The sequence below is a fragment of the Ixodes scapularis genome, unplaced genomic scaffold (genome assembly GCF_016920785.2).
Source record: "Ixodes scapularis isolate PalLabHiFi unplaced genomic scaffold, ASM1692078v2 PGA_scaffold13__105_contigs__length_92229423, whole genome shotgun sequence".
Taxonomy (NCBI): Eukaryota; Metazoa; Arthropoda; class Arachnida; order Ixodida; family Ixodidae; genus Ixodes; species Ixodes scapularis.
In genome coordinates this window covers 79651838-79673235 of record NW_024609839.1, presented here as the reverse complement: position 1 = coordinate 79673235, position 21398 = coordinate 79651838, and the positions used below count along the sequence as shown (strand labels likewise).

The following is a 21398-nucleotide window of genomic DNA, read 5'->3' as shown; positions in this document are numbered from 1 at the left end:
TGGAATAATGCGCCGGCAGCGCCACCTAGCTGCAAACAAATCGGACACGGTTTCAGACCCCCTCCATTGTACAGCGTCTATGGGAAGTGTATCCACACGACGGACCGGGCCGCGGACCGATTGATCACGTGATGCACGGCCCGCGGGCCGCCCGGCTGCAATGAGCATCCACACGGCGGACGAAAAGAGCAGGCGACAGAGTGAACGGGCCGGTCTAACCCTCGACCTCACAGCTCCGCCAAACGCATGCAGCGAGCTGCTTTGAGGCTATTTGTAAGGAGCCAAGATGGAGGTTGAACGAAAGAGACGTTTGGCCGCGGTGGCCCTGGCGTTGACTATTGAGGAGGAACCGAAAAGGGTATGCATCTATTGTCCCACAGAGCAGGGAATTGCTCCACGAGCGTGATGAAGTAAAAAGGCGGGCTGGCAGGCGCACTCGCGTACGGGTTTTAACCTTTCTGCACAGCCGTGCACGCCACTCAGGATCAGATTTTTTGTATGCAAATAAATATTATTATTATTATTAGTAGTAGTAGTATTATTGTTGCATCGTCGCACCATGCCGCTATCGTCGCACAACAAAAGGTTCGTCTTCTTCGTCTTCAACAGTTGGCGCCAAAAGAACACGACTTTGGATTTGGATTCCAATCCAAACAACAAAAGTCAGCTTGTTGCCAGACTTAGCACTTCAATTACACTAAAAACACCGCGGTCCGCCGCCAAGGTCCGGGCGAGAAAAGTCGCTTGGCATTTCTCACAAGCGCGGGCCGCGGACCGCCGGCGGACCGCCGGCGGACCTCGAAAACCGGTGACGTAAGATCACGTGATGCGCGGCCCGCGGACCAAAACAGCAATTTGGTCCGTCGTGTGGAGGCACCTTAACTGATTTGATCTAGTAACGGTGGTGGTGGCAGACAAAGCGCGAGACAGGGAAGCAAGATCCGACTGCAGCGCCACTAGTTCTCGTGACCGCCACCTGGGTCACTCGCCTCTGCAGGCGAGAATAGGGAGCTGCGAAACTGAGCTTGCTCCAGTAACGTTGGTCCGTCTGACCTAGAGCCACTAAGCCACAAGCTACACTAAATGAGCTGGGCTCATTTAGTATAGCTTATTTAGTGGCACTAGTCTGACCATGGTCGGACGATCAAATAGCGTGACCAATATTGTGGTACGAAACTTTTTCAGCTGCCTCCTGAATTTCGCTTCAACTCTCTACGAGGAACTTATTCCTACAAATAAACTACCGACGCCAGTAATAAGATCTTGAAGACAGTTTCCTTGCCGTTCATTTTTGAACAATTCGGCAAAAAAGTGCCTCACTGACGAGCAACACGAAAATTGCATGGACACCAGCGCCTCACAAACATGGTGGAGTGAGACCAGCCGTCGGAACTGGTGCCACCGCGGCCGGCTAGCGCCCGTTGACATCTTAACCCCTGGTGCCACCAAATTCATGCGCAATGACCCAGTGCCAAAATCTCAGGGCGAGTAAGTCTGCCACACCGGAAAGGACACATCGCGCTGGCCGCCAGTACAGTCCGACCAGGCCATAGGACGTAGGGCTATTGGAGAATGGCAAAGAGAGACAGCTCTTAGAATGCAACTCTTGCAGACTTCACATCTACGATGCGTGGAAGGGTGTCCGCTGCGAGCACGTCATCTGCACCGACTGCATGGTACGGATAACACAGGAGCTCATTCACTGCCAAATCTGCATCACGCTCTGTGTCAGGGACGGAAGCCACACCCTCTGCATCGTGTGCTTCGGCTGCGACCTTCTCTGTCGCTGTCCCGAACGGCTGGAGCTGGCTCCGCTTTCCGGTCCTGATACTATGGGCATGAAGTCCATTGAGTTTTACAAGCGAGTCAATGGAAAACCCTCTGCAGTGGCCGAAGGCTACTGCCTTCGGCAACCTGCAAGCAACACAGAGGGCGAAAACGTCATCTACAAGAAAGAAGTAAGGCGAGAGCGCCATGTGGTCGAGGAAGACGTCGCGGACAACGATTTTGAAAAAAAAATCGAGAAGCTTTTTGCGCGACTGCAGACGTTCGACCAAAGGCTACAGGTAGTGGAGGGTAGCTATGAGAAAATGCAAAGCAAGATACAGGACTTGGGAAATTTTCTGCCTTCACAAGCGCCCTTTCAGTTGCAGTATGGTATCCAGCCATCTACAGCCTCTGGGCTACAGTATCCCAGCTACAGACAGCGCGCTCAGACGGCTTCGATTCCTGGCTCGACGTTTCTCACTCAACAAGAACAGCAGCAACAACAACAACTTTACTATGGCCAGTACCAAATGGATCACCAGGAACAGGCTTACCAAACACCGGGAGGAATTCCTGTACGAGGGATGGAACAACAACCTGGTATTGATGGCTTATTGTTTCAACCAGAGTTACTGGAGCAAATACGTCAGCAGATCAGTCCGCAGCCAAACTTATATTTCCCTGTCGACGCCGAAAAAAATCCTCTGCAACCAAAGGCCACCGTGGCTGTGATCCAGCTCAGGAGTGCTCTTAACCCTGAAAATAACAAGTATAGCCCCGAGGATGGGTCCTATATGTTCCTCCTTGAAGGCGCAGATGTAGTCATTGAAAATTCTGTGGAAATTCGAGAAAATACGGAGGACGAAAACATTCCCGCTTTAGAAAGAGGCAACGACAAAGACGAAGTCAAGGGTGCTGAAGATAGGTATGGGCACGCGGCTGGAGAGCTGCACACTGAAGACGACTCATGCCAGAGAGAAACAAATCCAATATGGAACGTTCAGGATCAGGCGCCAGATGCATTTCCCAAGAAAAATGCCGAAACTTCAGCGCAGCTGGGGAACTTCGTCAAGCAACTGGCCAACCTTTATAACAAGGTCAATGTCCTTGAAGCAGAAAACGCCAGACTCAGGGAAAACCAAATTAGCCTGCAAAGGGCAAGTACCAAGATCCGAGACAAGGTCAAATCAATTCGTTTGGAACAGTGCAGAGCTAAGACTTCGCCATCGCAACCGGTGGAAGTGGAAAAGGGTCAGCAAACTACCAGGATTAACACTGGCGGAGGTGGGACGACCACGACCGCTTTGCAGATCTGCTTGGAAGCTGTCGCTGACCAAGATAGCAGCGACGATTCCTCATCTACCGAGGTTTCTACTGACGAGAACGGCCAGACAAATGGACAAGTGGCACAGACGCCAAGTAAGACGAGGGTCAAAGCTAGGTCAGACATTAACCTCTATATCAACAACTGTCCAAATGATCCGATCAGCGCAACCCAAGACGCAGTTCCCGCCACAGCCGGGGGGAATGTCCAGGTACCGGGGCCTGCGCCGAGTGCGGCTGCCGCACTCGAGCATAAAACTCGAAGGAGGAGATCCTTACCGTCGCCACTTTTTGACAATACGACCATCACAGAAAGCGAGCTGGAGACTTTCAAGAAGCGCATGGACGACATGACGGACTGGTATCGAACCTGCAGACGTCGGGACATGTTCCTAGAGCAGACGACGTGGAGTTACCTCAAGAGACAACTAGGCAGCAGCTGCCATTTCCTCGACTTCATCTCCGCCTTCTACTGGGAGGTGAACAAGTGCTCCAAACTCTACATAGGGAAGGCGTCCGTTACGGACTTCAGAGTATTTGGCGGGCCCATCATCGACCTCGATTGTAGGGGCCTCTTTCGTTTCGTCGTTGACCCGACCCTGTCCAGTATCTCCGTGTACGTGGAAATTCTCATCTCAGCCAAGCCAAAGCGGGATCATCTGTACCATCTGAAAGTGAGCAGCGTCAGGTCAGGCAAAGCGTTCCACGACAAGCGCTACACCGGCGAGGAGATGTTCGGATTCAAGGGGGTCTTGTCGTACCCCGGGACTCCGTGTCTTGGTTTCTTTTCAATCACTGTCAACGTCGACAGCCAACATCTGAATAGGGTGAATAAGGACGGGACCTTGAGTGATACCTTGATCATAGAACTCGCCAAGGTTAAAGCTTCTTAGGACATCTAAAAAAAACGTTATCTATAAAACTGGGTAAGAAACGTGGCGGAAATTCTATCCGTTGAAGTCCGTTGTTCAATTTCGCACACCCACAAGTCTTGTAGTCGTTATTTTGTGAATTAAACACGCGATTTGATTGAATGTCCTTTATTCAGACAAACGACTCGGAGGACAAGGTCAAATGCAACTGAAGTCGCCTGACAAGGACCCGCCCCCTTTACAGTCCAGCAGCAAAAATGTACAGTAAAAAAAAAAACGAATCGAAACCACTTTTACCATTACACAAAAAAAACAGTGACATACAAAATATTATCTAACAAAACAGAAACAATCCAAAATACCAACATAGATTATGTTAGACCTACAAGAAAACTTTTTAAGGTGGTTTTAAATTTGCGTATTTTATTAGGGCTATTAATCAAGGAGTGTAATTCACGATGGTTATTTATTAATTCTGCGATCTGACTAAGTATGTTTTGTCTGTCATAGTTGGTGCGTATTCTTGACCGTAGGTAGTGCGTATGACGGAAGGTGTATCTGGATGCACTGTTGATGTAATTTTCTTGAGGAACTCAGAGTGTAGTTTAATTTCGTGGAACGTGTAAACTGTCAATTTTTGAGTGAGTGATTGTTCTTTTGTTAGAAGGGAGTACTTGAAAAAATATGGCCGGGAGTGTTTCCGATATGATACATTGGCAATTGACCGCACTGCTCTTTTATGCGGAAGAAGAAACTTAAATACACAGGGTCTTTGAACATTTACCCCATACTAAACTACAATAGCTTAAACGAGAGTGAACAAGAGTATAGTAGAGCTGGCGCTTCAACCAAACCGGAAGAATGTATTTGAGCCTATTTATAATTCCCTTTGCCCGTGAAATGTCGGGTCGAATTCGATCAATATGATAAGACCAATTTAGATTTGCTTGAAATAATACACCTAGAAGCTTGTGGGTTTTCACGTAAAAAATTTCACTGTTCCCAAGTTGAAGGTTTAGTTTTCGAAAAGTATTTATATTTTTGCTCTAAAGAGGGGGGGGGGGGGGGGGGGGGGGGGCATGTACTTCGTGCTCTTTTTTTTTTAATTCCTTGCACGCCAACCACTTAGCTCTATCGCCCAGTTGTTCGCTAATGTTTCAAGCTCATCTATGTTAGCACCAGGAAAAAAAAAAACATTTGTGTCATCTGCATAGAGTACAAGATCAGGTGTATGTGGTATATTAACAATATCATTAATCTACACCGGGAATAGAAGTGGTTCGAAGATTGGTCCTTAGGGAACACCATAATGTGTATTACCGGTTTCCAATTGAATGGGTTGTAGGGCAAGACCTCTTATACCACAATTATACGAGTAAAGCTTTTTTAAATTATTAAATGCTTGATAGAATCAAAGGCTTTTCTGTAGTCTAAAAATAACCCTAATGCATAGAGCTTGCTTTCAAAATTAGTTAAAATTTTATTGTTAATATTCAGTAAAGCTTTTTTTTATTAGATTTCCCATTCTGAAAGCCATATTGCTGTTTCACAAGGAGATTATGTTTGCTAAAATGGTCGGGCAGTCTACAATTTATTATCCTCTCTATTACTTTTGAGAATATTGGTAATATAACTATGGGTCTGTAGTTATTTAAAGCAGTGGTTCTCAAATGGGGGTCCGCGAAGGCGGGTCCGCGAGGTCCTGCCTCATCAGTCAAGACCGGCAATAGAAGTTGTCTTTTTTCCGGTTGAGATGAAATGTTTCAGTTATCGGGCAAGGTTTCTCGTGTGTGTCAATAAGAGAGGTCTACTTCACACTGGCTTTTATTCATATCCATTTATTAAATCATTATTATATTTATCCTTTACCTTTCTTCTCCTCTCACCACGAACGGGGTCCTCCGTCATCTCCGCCGATCCGCAAGGGCTACGCGAAACATCGATATTTGAGAACCCCTGATTTAAAGTATTATTTGGTCCACTTTTGAGTGTCATTGATACTCGTGCGATCTTTAGCCTCGGAGAAAATACCCCTGTTCCTAATGTTTTATCACAGATTGCAGAGAGAGGAAGACTAATTATATTAGAAATTGTTTTTGTAAGTTAAACTTTTAAATCATAATTGCCACATGCGGCGCTGTTTTTTAATGAATTTAAAACGGTAAAAAACGTCTCTATCCGGGGTTGGTGATAAAAATATAGATCCTGGTGGGGCGTGCCGACATATAAAGTTCTAAGTTTTTTTCATAGAACACTGATGGACGCAGGAGCATCTGAATGTCAAAAATGTGCATCAAACAAATTTGCAAGTGTTCTTCCTGAATAATCAACACCATCTATGTTAAGGACACTGGGGATAGTGCTACTCAACTTAGACATCAGTTATTTTGCTACCTTCCATACTTTCATTGGATTATGTTGAATTGCAATGACTTAATTTTTGTAATACTGTACTTTCCCGACTATTGTCCGAACCCGGTAATAGGGAGTATTCACTGGACGCCATATTTGTGGGTGCTCTTTAAAGCGCATGCTCAGAGCGATGTCACATTAATAGGCTGCTAAGACCGGCAATCTTGATGATGTGGAACGCACGCTGAAAAAGAAACTGTGGAAGCTTGCCTTCAGCACGCGCTCAGCAGTCGCGCACACAGCTATGGCCGCCAGTGGATACTGCCTATAAGCAGTATTCACTGGGCGCCATATTTGTGGGTGCTGTCTAGAGCGCATGCTCTGAACGAGCCCACATTAATAGGCTGCTAAGATCGGCAATCTTGAGGGTGCGGAATGCACGTTACAAAAGAACTGTGGAAGGTCGCCTCCAGCACGCGCTCAGCAGTCGCGCACACAGCTATGGCCGCCAGTGCATACTTCCTATAGAGCTTTCCAAAAAGAAGCGTGTGGCCGGTGCCATTTCGAGTGTTCGTGCGTAGGGCGCGTGCTTTGCCCGCGTTCCGAAGGGATGAACACGCACGTGCTGGGCTGTGAACATCGCACGCTGGACTGTGATTTTGTAAACATTGGAAAGGTCTATAGTCCGCAGGGGCAAGTTTGAGGTCAAAAATAAAGGTGTTTGCTTAGGTAGTCCGCACCCGGTGCAAAGACCGCACGAGGTGCGTATTCTACACGAAAATCTTCTGATAGACGAATTGACAAATGTCTTCTTCCTTAGCTCACAAAGAAGCCTACATAAATCATCATTAACATACTCTTTCATTCACAAAAATCCGTCTCGTCTCGTCATAATCAATGATATTCAAAAAACACAAATCCTGTATAGTCCCCACACGTAGATAGTCCGCACACTTTTAAACATGTATAGTCCGCGGACTATAAATACGGTGATTTTCTTTAGACTTCTTTATGTCGCAGCTTAACTTGTATCGTATCTTTTTGTATTCGACCAATTTATTGATGTCTTTAGTTCTTACAAATGCATCGTAAGGCTTGTTTCGCGCAATTATCTGTTTGAAAAGAGACTCCGTAATCCAGGGTTTTCCTGACCTCTTGTGACTTTTGGCTTTTCTAAACGAAAATTCTCCTTCACAGGAACCTTTTATTTCCCCCCAAAACTTATCATAGGATTTACTGGAGCTTCGCTAATCGTATATATCATTCCAGTTTATGTTTGATACAAGCGCAACAAAGCTTTTGATACTATAGTATAGTCGTTTATATCTTGATAGTGAGGGCTACTGGTATTCGTTTCATTGCAGCTAATGTTTTCACATGGAACATGACAAAACAGGGTTACGTGATCACTTAAAGGGGCGGCGCAACAATATTCAATTGGAATGTTTTTGCTTTACACGAGCTTACTGACACAAGTGGGACTCAAGGATACTCGCACGCAACGCAACTGACCAAGAAACTCCTTTGTTGTGCTGTAATTTCAAGGACAAAAGCAATCCTTTTCATTCAATCGCTCAGTTGCAAAATGTTATGACGTAACATGGGGATCGCAGCAGGCACGTAGCCAGGGGGGAGGCCCATGGGGCCTGGGCCCCCCCCCCCCCCCCCCCCCCCTTACCCCGAAATCTTCCATTTTGCTGGGACCTCCTCTCCCCCCTCCCCCTCATACAGCGTTTTTTCATGGGCGGGCCCCCCGCGAAACAAAATCCTGGCTACGTGCCTGGATCGCAGTACACCCCAACGACGATATTTTAATGCGGTTCATAGATTGGACCCGAGCATTGCGTTGGCACTTGATTTGGGCTCGTGATAATTACTAGCTCGAGAAGCATTCGGGTAGTGGCCCGTGTCCAATCGCTGCAACGACGACAATAGCCGAGCCATAACAATGTCTGGAACTCAGCGCGTGTCCTGTGTTTTCCCAACCCCAGCGCGTGGCTATGATCAACATTGGCGGCATATATAATCGGTGGCCGAGTGGGCTAGAGCGCACACCCAGCTCGACGCGCGTGGAGCGAAAGCTCGCGCTGCAGAACCCAGGGATCCTGGGTTTGAGCCCCACCCCTGCCTGTTTCGATCTGGATGAGCATCGTACCGGCGTGCGGTCGTGTATCACTATACTGCGTGGTGCACGTTAAAGACCCCAGGCTAGCGGTTGTACTGCACTGGCTAAACTGCTCATCTACAGCGAGTGACTCATCGCAACTTTAAATGACAGACCAACTACACGCTGTATAAATATCCCCATAACCCAATTTGCTTTTTTTTTTTTTTTTAATCGGCTCCAGATCACGTAGCCGCTTGTCCTGGCTGCGAGTCGAGGGGGTGAACGGTGCTCGTTTTCCTTTCATTTTTTTCGGGGCTTCAATTGTGTGAGGCGAAAAACGAACGCGTGTTTTATTGGTCATTAACGTCAGGGATCCGTTTTTAATGGTATTTGCTCATAGTACGAAAATTGTTGCATCGTGTCATTACACCGGATACTATGTCGTTAGTCATTACATTGGTTATACGAAAATCAATTAAAGTGTCAGTATCAAACAACGCGACTAGGGATAAATGTGTTTGGTTGTGCGAGATTGATTCTTCTGGATTTTGCATGTGTGTTCTACGTTTGTGCTTTCGTATGCAGGCACCTACGAGTCCTGTTTTTTTTTTTTTTTTTTTTTTTTTGGTATCTGTGTCTTGTGCAATCGCAGATTTATTTTTGCACTACGGCATGTTTTAGTAAGTTGGTTTGTTTACGTATGTTACCACTTTCCTTGTGGGAAATGTGTGTTTGATTATTTTTTACAATTTAATGGAGATCTGATTTCTGTGGTTTCCTATCCAGGCATCTATGTGTCCTGTTGCTTGTATGGTTGTGTTGTACAGTTCCAGATTTCTTTTTTCGCTATTACATATGTTGGCAAGTTGGTTCATTTAGGTGTGTTGACACTTTCCTCGTGGAACATGTGTTTGGTTGTGTGTGACTGATTCTTTTGCAGTTTGTGTGTGTTTTATTTCAAGGTTTTCCTCTACAAACATCTATGAGTCTTTTTTTTTTTTGCATACATCAATCTGTTGTGTCAAATAAATCCCAGTGGTGCTCTCTACGTTCTCCGCCTTTTTATTTCAATTTTTTTAGTCTCGGGTCTTCATCCTTAAATTTTACCCATGTCCAAACAATATTCTAGATCTTAATTACTGCCCATATCTTTGCCTTCGAATCGTCAAGTAGACAATAGTGTTGTAATGAATCCTGTACTGAGTGCACCACATAACAATCTTCATCCTCTGCACTTTAAATTTGCTTTGTAAGACTTGCGTGTTCTACATTTTTCTTCAATACCACCCCTTTGCAGGTGCTGATACTCTGTGTTACCTTCCAAGTGAGACCAGAAGAGCATTATAAAAATTGGGTTGTGTGTGTGTTTATACAGCCTAGAACTTGGTCTGCCTCACAGGGGCGACGAGTCTCCCAGCTGTAGATGAGAAATTTAGCCAGTGCGGTACAGCCGCTAGCCTGGGTCTTTAACGTGCATCACGCAGTAGTGATGCACGACCGCACGCCGGTACGATGCTCATCCAGATCGAAACGGGCAGGGGTGGGGCTCGAACCCAGGATCCCTGAGTTCTGCAGCGCGAGCTTTCGCTCCACGTGCTCCGAGCTGGTGTGCGCTAGACCACTCGGCCACCGATCCCCGCAAGAGCATTATAATTAATTAATTGGGTTGTGTGTGTGTTTATACAGCCTAGAACTTGGTCTGCCTCACAGGGGCGACGAGTCTCCCAGCTGTAGATGAGAAATTTAGCCAGTGCGGTACAAACCGCTAGCCTGGGGTCTTTAACGTGCGTCACGCAGTAGTGATACACGACCGCACGCCGGTACGATGCTCATCCAGATCGAAACGGGCAGGGGTGGGGCTCGAACCCAGGATCCCTGGTTTCTGCAGCGCGAGCTTTCGCTCCACGTGCTCCGAGCTGGTGTGCGCTAGACCACTCGGCCACCGATCCCCCCAAGAGCATTATATTAGAGAGTTTTAGAATAGGGGGCCCCAACGCTTTGGGTAACCCAACGCTTTGGGGTACCCAACGCAACGACACCTCGCGCAGCGTGCTTATAGAATAGGGTTTGTGACGACGCAACGCGGCACGCTCGCTTTTTTCGCATGCAGCGCCATTGTGGACAACGAACGAACTTCTTAACAGTGAAAAATTATTAAAACGCAAAACATTTCCGCCGAAACAACACTTTATTGTGGCTTGCGGTTCAAATAATAGGGAGGGTAACACCAGTTGGAACGGCACAGCAAGGCCCATCTGCCGACCGTCTCTGAATCAGAAGATTTACTTCTCTGGTCAACAAGAGAGTGCACGCCCTCAAATACCAGGCTATCATGTGAGCCAATGGAATTATCTGAGAACTGGACGGGCCATTCCCCGGTCACAGGCACGACGCTGGTAGGTGTAGCTTGCTGTTAGCTCATCCTGTAGCTGAAGCAGCACGACAGTTATAGAGAGTTCTATAATCGGGGGTCCCAAAGCTTTGGGGCCCCAAAGAAATAGGGGCTCAGCACTGCGCATGCGTAGAACCCAAACTCCGTTTGGGGTTTTGGGTTGGCTCGCGCCCCCAACGTGAAATTCGAGAAATAACGTGGGGCCCCCAATTGCTTGGGGCCGGGTTGTATATCGGCAAACATGGCGGCGCCCTTTTCGCTCGCTTCGGTGCAAATTCGTCATGGTCGCTGCAGTATTAGCCAATTTCATTGCCAATGAATACTGCAACCGGCTTTCGCTTTGCTTAATCTCGCTCAAGTCACAAAGAATGAGAGGTGGGCTCGCCCCATTTTAAAGATCGTACCTGATTCTGGCCGTTCCTAAGCCTAAACATACGTCGTAACTGTTGACATGGTGACGTATTGCTACTCCGCGGCTAAAGGCTCGTTCACACAGACCCGTTTCTTTCTTTTTCTTTTTTTTCACGTTAAGTTACGAAAAGTGACCGGGAAATCTGTGCTTCGTGTTAAGCTGTGCCAGCAGCAGGTCGACCCGGTCGCGGATGGCCCACGTGGGGAAATTTCTTCCGATTGCTTCGGGGACCCTTTCGGCCATTCAAGTCCATCTCCTGGAATGGAATGAGTTAGTGGCATACACTTCGCGTAGCACATAAATGTCATCGTCGATCGAGAAGCGAATGCGCACGGGAGCCTTCTCTTCCTCCATTTTCTTTTGGCCTTGGATCGGCCTCGGCTTGTTCGGCCATCCCATTTCGGGTGTAGCCGAAACAATCCAATCCGTAGCGCTCTAATTTGGCGCTTGTTCTCGTAGTAACATAGAGAGTTGAGCTAGCTTGTACATAGAAGACATACCTAAAACAGCGCACAAGTACAGGAGGAAGATAACAAAACACAGGAAATTGCGCTGACTCCCAACTTATGTATTGTGAAAGAAAGAGAAAGAGGAAGCTTCAGATATGAAGCCAGTGTATGAAGCCCACGTTGTTGTTTTTCTTTCTTCTTTTTTCTCATCTTTTTTTTCTTCGTGACCTTATAATGTCAGTTTTCTCCTTTTCTACTGCAACTTAGTAATTTATATGTTTTTATTCTTTCTTCTTTATACCTTGTTTGTGCGCGTGGGCTTCATGTCTGAAGCTTCCTCTTTCTCTTTCTTTCATAATATATAAGTTGGGAGTCAGCGCTCTTTCCTGTGTTCTATTTTCTTCCTCCTTTGCTTGCGCGCAGTTTTATGTATGGCTCGTTCTCGATATTTTTGGGTGTGCGCTTTGACCATATGCAGCCAAAGATTTTCGCCTTCAACTACGCCGAGACTGAGACGAACGCGAGCGCGCATACTCTGCGGGCAGTTGCACTATTTAGATCTGAGCTGGAGCAACTTTGAAGCCTTGAAATATTTGTTTTCAAGATGCAGGTATCGTGCCACCGAGTAGCAATACGTTGCCATGTCAAGGGTTACCGCGTATGTCTAGGCTTAGAAACGGCCAAAATCGGGGACGATCTTTGAAATGGGGCGAGCCCACCGCTCATTCTTTGTGATTTGAGCTAGATCAAGCAAAGCGAAAGCCGGTAGCACTATTCACTGGCATTTAAATTGGCTAATACTGCAGCGACCATGACGAATTTGCTCCGAAGCGAGCAGAAAGGGCGCCGCCATGTTTGCCGACGCAACCCCACCCCAAGCGCCAACCCAAAGCCCCAAACAGATTTTGGGTTCTGCGCATGCGCAGTGGTGAGCCCCTATTTCTTTGGGGCCCCCAAGCTTTGGGGGCCCCTATTCTAAAACTCTCTAATAGAGAGTTTTAGAATAGGGGGGCCCAACGCTTTGGGGAACCCAACGCTTTGGGGTACCCAACGCAACGACACCTTACGCAGCGTGCTTATAGAATAGGGTTTGTGACGACGCAACGGGGCACGCTCGTCGTTTTCGCATGCAGCGCCATTCTGGACAATGAACGAACTTCTTAACAGTGAAAAATTATTAAAACGCAAAACATTTGCGCTGAAACGACACTTTATTGTGGCCTGCGGTTCAAATAATAGGTAGAGTACCACCAGCTGGAGCGGCACAGCAAGACCCATCTGCCGACCGTCTCTGAATCAGATTTACTTGTCTGGTCACATGAGATTGCAAGCCCTCAAATACCAGGCTATCACGTGCGCCAATGGAATTATCTGCGAACTCGACGGGGCCATTTCCCGGTCACAGGCACGACGCAGGTATGTGTAACTTGCTTTTAGCCCATCCTGTACACACTAAAAGTTTTTACACCTTTAAGGGTGTAAAAGGGGTGTTTTGGCAATTTACACCCTTGACTACACCCCTTTAGCACCCTTAAATCAGCTACTGCACCCACATTATTGTACCGAGAGGGGTGTTGTTTCGTGTTACACCCACCATTTAGTGGAGGGTGTGAGAAGGGTGTAGAAGAGGGTGCTAAATAATAATATGAAAGGATTTCTGAAACCTTATATGTGGACCTCCCCATAAATGTATAGGTTAAATTTATGCTTAAAAACATCGGTTGTTAGCAGTCGTTTTTTATAATGTTAGTTGTAATTCATGCAGATAGTTGATAATAAAGTGCCTCTCCTGCGTGCAATTTTTTGTGTTCACAAAATTTTATACGAGTTCATATTCAATTTTCTTAAAAATTACTCCATCCACAAAAAATTGGAAACCAGGGAGAAATTCTGAATGCTATCATTTTTTACAAATATTTATTGATCGAAGTGTAGCAGTAAGAAAATCAGTCTCCAGTTTACTTCTGACAACACAACATGAAATCAAAATATAATATGTTTGACAAATATTCATGACATGCTGCCAGAACCTGTCACATTACCATGTCAACCTATGAAAAATATTGATTTGAAAATATGACGACATGCACAAGAACTCACACACATAAAGAAGCAGAACCCATAAAAAACCAGTCCGAGACATAAGACTTCCTAAAATATGGGCTAATGCAGTATCCTGGTGTAGATCACACAAAATCTGGAGAACCAGGAGAAAAAAGGAGACATTTGACTTTACTGTCGACAGTGACATCATTCTATTTTTACATTTATCAAAAGAAAAAAACCAAGAAAAATAAGCTGTCTTGTCCAACCATTTTAAACAATCAAAAAGCTAATTCTACTCAGTGTGTGTTGTCCAACCAGTTATCGCAGCAAGAGTCAACTGAGAAAAGGTGACAGTTGTTTTCACTGCCTGTTTTTCGACTGTCTCTCATCGTTGTTTAGCTAGTTTCTGCAGAGAGCACCAGAACTGAGTGGGCTACCATTCAATGATCCATGAAATCTCATAGCAATGAGTGACGTGCGCTTATAACAGTCTGTCCTTTGTGCTCCCGCATGTATAATGGTTCTGTTGTACAGTCTGTAAGTGATGTTACAACTTTGAATTCTTGCGTCGCACGGACAACATAGACGTGAAAGTGCTCGTCGAACCGGACTGTCTCAAGCACATTCCCCAAAGATAAAAGCACTTTGTTAACATAAAAAATTTGACATATATGCAGAAATTCGGGCAGAGCATCGTCAGGAACACTTTGGACAAGAACACATCCTGTTTTGTAGACCCTGCCTTCTATGCTCACAGAGTTCGCTACGAATGAATCAACAGTTTCAAGATCATGCTGAGAGATAAACTCCTTGACGCATTCAGGAAGATGTTCACAAAGTATGGGGCGACAACCTGTTGTGATGGGAACGCTCTTCTCACCAACAGCTGCAAAAGAGAAACACTGCAAAAACCGATGCCTCACTGCTAGACTGTGCGAAAGACTCTTAAAGTTGCGGATTTTACGAGCCATGTCTTTGAAATATTGGTGCTTTCCCTCGAAGCGCATCGCCCAAAGTTCAACTAATGGTCCAAACCTTTCCATGCACGACGGATAGTGAATAAGGTAGTGCATTTTGCAAGGAACTTTAACAGATGGGAACAATGTCTTGAAGTCGAGACAAAAAAAATGAATCTTCCTTTGCAGGTAGCCAATGTGCGAGACTGGGATTTTCCGGCTCATGATGATATCCATGATTTCGCGAAAAAGCAAGTAAAGTTGCCATACTTCGTGTTCTGTTGGAACACATTCGCCAACGAAAAAGGTTAGATGACGAAATAGGCAAAAGACCTGCGTGGCTGATCCTTTCATGGTTGCCTTTCCTTTAAGAAATTCACTAGAAATAGGCTCTGGCTTATTTCGCGCATCACAAGGGTCATAATTCCACTCACTAATTTCCTTGTTTAACTGTGCAAGAGTAAAAAGTCCTTGTGATATTAAGGAAGAAATGATGTGTCTTAGTGCAAATGGTATAACACCCTCGTGCAAGTCGTGCATAACGTCAGGCGGAAAATGCTGTGTGGCATTGAACCCCTGGCATGTAAGAGCACAAGCTGCAGTGACCCCATACAATGATGCAGTTGGCAGTCCAGCCTTCAACATGTTCATATGATGCTCGTGACCTTCCGGTGTGCGCAGCACGAAATCGGTCTCCAGGTGCTTGTAGTTGATTTCACAGTGCACGGCCATGCAGAACCTGCAAATCCTACCTTTGTTGAAACTACGTTTAAAGCCTCCCATTCTATGGCTCGACAGATTATCCCCAGTCAAAACAAAGACTGACCCTCTCATCACTTTTCCGTTTGCAACTATGCCTTCAGTTTCTAATCTGCTCACATCCTCAAGCAAAGGTGCAAGAATCTTAGGCAGACCATAGGAGTCCACATGGTGGTCATTCACTAAAAGTGCCAGGTGCATTCCTGATAGCGCAGAGCGGAACCTTGCAGGAAAATTCAGCACTGAGAAATACACGGCGGTCATCTTATGCTTTCCTCTTTTGCTGCCCAAAGGGTTGCACACCTCAAATTCATCAGTATATAACTGCAGGCAGATTTTGTGATGGTCACCTTCAAAGTAGGCATGGTCGCGAAATGCACTGCCATCAAACACAGAACACATATGGTTGTCAACCTTTGTGTAAGCATTAAAGTCACCCGATAAGGTTGGATGTTCAAGGATACACGTGAGGAGATCACAGAGCGGCACATACTCCATGGTGTCGTCTTTTCCATTGCTGTTGGTTCCTAGCACTACTGTACGGGGCTCAACAAGTGGAAGATGTGTCCTCCAGAACGCGTTCCGGCCAGCTGTCGTCAGTAGCCGGTCCAGTTCGTCAACACAGAATAGCTCCCTCACGTTGGCGGCCACCTCGTTGTTGAGCTGGAGTTGTTTATGTTCCAAAATGGATTTTACGAAAGAAATCACATCATTTGTGATTTCATCTAAGGTTGATTCTGGAAGTCGCCTTCCCTCTTTCCACTTGAGAAGAAGGAGAGCCAGCTGCTTTACACAGCCGCTTGGACCCTGGGTGGATTCACACACTTGTGAAGTCTCTGTACGCAGCTCCTCTTGCCTTTCTTCTGCGTCCGGATTACTCTGTACACCAACGTCATCACTTTGAAAGGCATCCCCAACACTCGGTGCTGCATCCACCAGTTCATTCGCTCCCACGGCTCTTTCTCTTTCGACTGATCCAGGGTGATTTCTGTACACATGTTTTTTATAGGAAGCGAAGAGTTTAAATGTCCGCATGCAGCCACTTAGGCCGCACACCCAGTTGCTTTCGTACCCATGAACTGAGTGAAAGTGCCTGAATAGTGCCCTCAACGAAAAAATGTGGGACGCACACCTTGGGCACCGGAAGTATCGGACACCTGGCATCTGAAAAGAAAGAAGCCCTCTTTTCATTGATATGACCTTCGTTACGTAAGTTTGATGCTCACACTACACGCAATCAACAAGAGGCAAAGTGCAATGTAACGTTTCTAAACCCGAGAAACACCGAAAAAGGAGATGCACACACAAACGAAAAAAAAAAAAAAAATACACGCAGTCTCTAACACAGCTGTGAACTCTTCGAGACGGTGGGTGTGTGGTCCTTTTCCGTGTCTCATTTCTGTCCTCTTGTGTTTAAAGTTTACCAACGTTTTCAATTTACCTTCTTGCCTGTGCCTTTACTCTTCCTTCAGTTGCACTGACATGCAGGTATCGAAGAAATAAAAATCGAGAAGAGACAGAAAGGACAAAGTCGTGCCTTGTCCATCCTTTTCCTTTGTGTCTTTTCTGTCCATGTTTTCATTTCAAAGGACCGAGGAAACATAAAGAGCACAATCTCTTCCGACATTAAACATTACAATGTGGCGTGAAGTATGTAATTGCAATAAATTAATTTCTGCGTCAAGATAAACTAAGTTGGAAGTAAGTTTAGAGAAGATAAATTATATCATATGCCATTAGTCAGTATCATATATAAAGTTACTCGCTTCTTTTTGCCGTACTGAGTCATCGCTTGCGAACATGACTCTAAACGACAAAGCATAACTTTTATTTGGAAATATTTGTAAAACATAGAGCACGGCCACTAAACACGATGACAGGGTACAAGAAAACACATATTTTCAACTTTCAACACACAAAGTATTGTCGAGTTAGAGCAGGGGTAACCTCGCTTTACTGCAGTGATGTGATTGGCCTAAGCCGTTTTGGAGCACCCTCTGGAGCAGCCAAAACAGAGTTGTGGAACAGCAAATCTGGCTTTTGGAGCAGATATCCGTAGAGAAAAATATATATTCATTTCAAGTAGTGGACAAACGAAGGACACATTGCTCGCCGCAATCAACCAATTATTGTTAACATAGACCACCTGGGAGTCTTTCAACATGTAACTGAAATGCCAATGACATGACACATTTTGTAATGCTTCAGTTTGTGGCGATAGCCATTGAAAAAAGAAGATCGCGTGGAATAAAAGTGCCACATCAGCTCGATTTTGGAATTTGTCAGACGTAGCCGCTTTTCGTCTGTCTTTTTCTACATTTGGTGACCCGGACGTGATACAAATATATCGGACCACATGTTTAAATTTATTTGAAAATGACCAGCTTAGTAGTAGATATCACATTATTAGGTTTATTAGTAATACAATAAATGGAAGCAATCTCCGACTGATGAAGCACGTAACTACTGCCTTGTAATGCAAAATTGTCGCGCGAGCGGAGATGGCTGTTCGATCGAAACCATGCCACTCCGCTCCGCCTCAACTAATTCCCAAAATTGTATGCAAAATGTAACTGTCCAACATACGAGAAAAAAAAAAAAAAAAGTCCAGCGGCACGTTCTTGCCAAGGCGGCAAACGAGGTACAAGCTAAACACAGAAAGAAAGAAAGAAAAAAAAAAAAGAAAGAGGAAAAAAAAAAAAAAAAAACCTGAGCGCATCGATGCAAGACATCGCGAGCCAGGATCAAAAAGTTCTTGGATCGGTTTGTGCAACGACTGAACTCGAGACAAATAAGCACGCTGTGCGGGTTCAGCATGCGGACATTGCGTTCTTTGCTTTAGCTCACTTCTCTTCACCAACTTCCTTTCGCGGCTCATTTTTCACGTACCCGGGTACGTCTCGAAAGAAAGCCTACCGAGATTAACCTAGGTAATCAATACTTCGACACTGCAGTCTTTGAGCTTAAGGTATGTTTGTAGTAGCGCATTAAACAAGAACAGGATTGTCCTTACGTTTCAGTTCAGAAAGTGCCATTACTGCAGTGACGTGGGGACGGCAACACCCGATGTCGTGCGACCACAGTGACTGGAAGGCAGGGACCAAATATGGTTGGCCACGGCCGTTGCTTTTAGGAGCGAGTGCTTCAGCCCATAAAATCACTCCCGCCGCGCAAAAACATGGTTTCGTTTCACAGCATGACGGCATGGCTGGTAACCAGCACGCTAGCGTCGTAGCGTCCGCACATGCCCATGTCTATGATTAAATTTTTTTTAAAAGACGCGAGACTAGAGACGGCAGGAAAAACCATGCAAGACCAGATGAACGATTGATGCAGGGTACTGTGTCGGACGGCTGCTTGAACCACCTAGCTCATGTGTGCTCAATTACGGTACCCGGTTTAGTTTCGGTTTTCAAAGGCGACCAATATTCGTCCTTTGGCGCAGGCTACCGTAGCAGGACGTAGCGGGGTTAGCCCCTTGGCGCAGTTTGGGGCAGCAATCACATCAGTGCTATAGAGAGTGGCTCCAGAGAAAGCCGCGTGAAGGGAACGGTGCGAAAACGAAACTTGCCGAAATAGCGGGAAAGAACGGAAGGAAAGGCGGCATCCCGATTTCTTTCCCACCAGCATGTTCATTCGCCCGCTCCGCCAAGGCTGCCAATTTTCGGTGGCTCTGCTCTGAGGAAAAAGCTGACTTTCTCTCTCCCCGGCGCTTCTTCCACGGCGAGATTTTGTGGCGGGTGGAAGATAACGCGGAACGCAGCGTGCGTCAAATTGACAGGAGCAGGCAGAGACCGAAATCAACGCGTCCTGGGTCATATATACCTTTGGATGCGTACGACGTCGCTCGGATGTGATGCTCTGCAGTGGCTGTTTCGTTAGTCAGGACGGGAAACCGAAGCAAGTGTCCACACGGCCACACCACGTGAGTGGGGACAACGTGGTCAGGACGGGGAACCGAAGCAGGTGCCCACGCGGCCACTCCACATGAGCGCAGCCAACGTAAAGTGAAGCCGTGACAGCCCTCCACGCGCTGCGAGCAGTGCCAGCAAATGCTGGACCAGCGTTACCAGATGGAAAAAAAAATCGAAGTCAGTAGATGGGCCCCATACATATCAGTAGATCACCAAACAACCAGTAGATACTAAAAAGAAAGTAAAAAAAAGACCTTTGTGTATTTCTCATTGGTCTTAATACATAACATAACATCATAAATAATATACTAAGAAACACACGTAGAAATTAGTTGCGTTTTTTGCTTGCAGCATTTTTTTTTTTTATTCCAATTTCCAGCGGCCAGGTGTAAAACACATTTTTTTCCAGAAAGCAAAATGATTACCCTTAGTACTTTCCAACGATGTAGGTACATTCCCATGCTGTATTCAACGAGCTTGTATATACTTTTTTTCTTTTTGGAGGGGGCCGGAGGTGTAAAATGGCCGCTATCTGAAGAGTTGCCGCTTCTCATAGTACGTGGACGACACTGATCTCTATGACAATTGTGGACGAAACCAAGCAAAGCCAAAGACGTATCCGTTCCGAAAGTACGCGCGTACGCGCCTGCGTTGGCCATTGAGATCAGTGGCGTTGGCTGCATACGGCTTTGGGTAGATGAATCGAAGGATACGTAGATGCATATGTATAGTTTCGTTCCTAATAATTTCACATGCGTTTGATGGCTAACATGAGAACAGCCCTTCAAAATTGTGCATTGCTGTGCCCTTGAAATGTTTTTTCATTCTGTTGAAAAGAGGTCTCCGACACTCCACTCAACTTTGGCGGGGTGGCGGAGAGCAATATAGAGATCAATGGCGGAGTGTGGCAAAGCCGGCAAAGCAGCTCGACCATGAGCTCGGCGCTCTATGCGGTGCAAGGTGCCGCCATTACTTTCTGGACGTTGCCTGTTTACGCCGTTTACGTATCCTCAATTTTGAGAGCTGTCGAGTAGTAAACTTGTTAGTGAGCGCGTTGGTAATGATATAGGTTTCAGAAAGAGTTATATACGTAAAGACAGGGGACGGGACAACATATCTTTCAACTTTCAACAAACAAATGATTTATTGCCGGACGCTTCTCCTTCGGAGCTCCACTACAGGAGAGGGAAAGTTAAAAGGAGGGAGAAGGGAAAGAGGGGGCAAGACAAGGCCCCGGGAGGAAACTGCGGGAAAGTAAAGCGCAGAGACAGCGGGAAGGAGAGGAAGGAAGGAGGCATCCCAATTTCCCTCTCAGGAGCAGGGACCACTCGCCCGGCCCGTCAAGGACGTCAACTCCGGTCTAAGGAATGTCACCTCCCTCGACAGCCCGCTGTGTTCGCCCCCGCAACGGTCTCCCTGTGTTCTTACACCTCCCCTCATCGCCCTCCCCTCTTTCCCCATCGCCTCCCCAAGTCGAGCTCTGAGCGGCTAGCCGCCCCAGTAAATCTGTAGCTGCAAGTCGAAAGCTGTGTCGTCTGTTTCGTCCTCTTGTGTGTTTCTTTCGTTTTAAGTCAATGGAAATGTTCTTCGGCGCCTCTTTTATGGCGTACGCCTCCACGATCTCGCGCCCGTAGCGGTTCTTGATGGCCCCCAAAACACGCGCGGACGGGAACTCGGGGGCACATGGAGCGCAAACCTTGAGGTGATGGACCATGGGGTGTTGGGAGCAGGGGCGGATTTAGAGGGGGGGTCCGGATGTCCTGACCCCCCTCTTGAATTCTGCATGTGTAAAATTTAGGGCGTGAAACGAGGGAGAGGGAGGGGGGGGGTCCTAAACATGTGGTGCGCTGACCAACACCTGACCCCCCCCTCAGGAAATTCCTGCATCCGCCCCTGGTTGGGAGTCCTCGTCGTTTTTTTTTCTATTTCTCTCCTATGTTCGCGCAGGTGGCAGTTGAGGCCGCGCCAAGAGGCACGCGGCCCCTTTCGTTCCCTGCGCGGTCGGACGGGTGTATTCCGTGCCCTTCTCGTGCGGGGCAGAGTATATCG

The 21398-nt window shown here is 46.5% G+C and overlaps 1 protein-coding gene across 1 annotated transcript; it reads right to left on the bottom strand.

Moving 5' to 3' along the window:
- Positions 1-13572: 13572 nt before the first annotated feature.
- Positions 13573-20453, bottom strand: LOC120848934. Its single transcript, XM_040221035.2, has 2 exons — positions 19261-20453; positions 13573-16599 (listed from the first exon to the last, which is right to left on the bottom strand). Exon 2 carries the CDS (start codon positions 16597-16599, stop codon positions 14179-14181), a length of 2421 nt encoding a protein of 806 aa, XP_040076969.1. The 5' UTR covers positions 19261-20453; the 3' UTR covers positions 13573-14178.
- Positions 20454-21398: the final 945 nt, after the last annotated feature.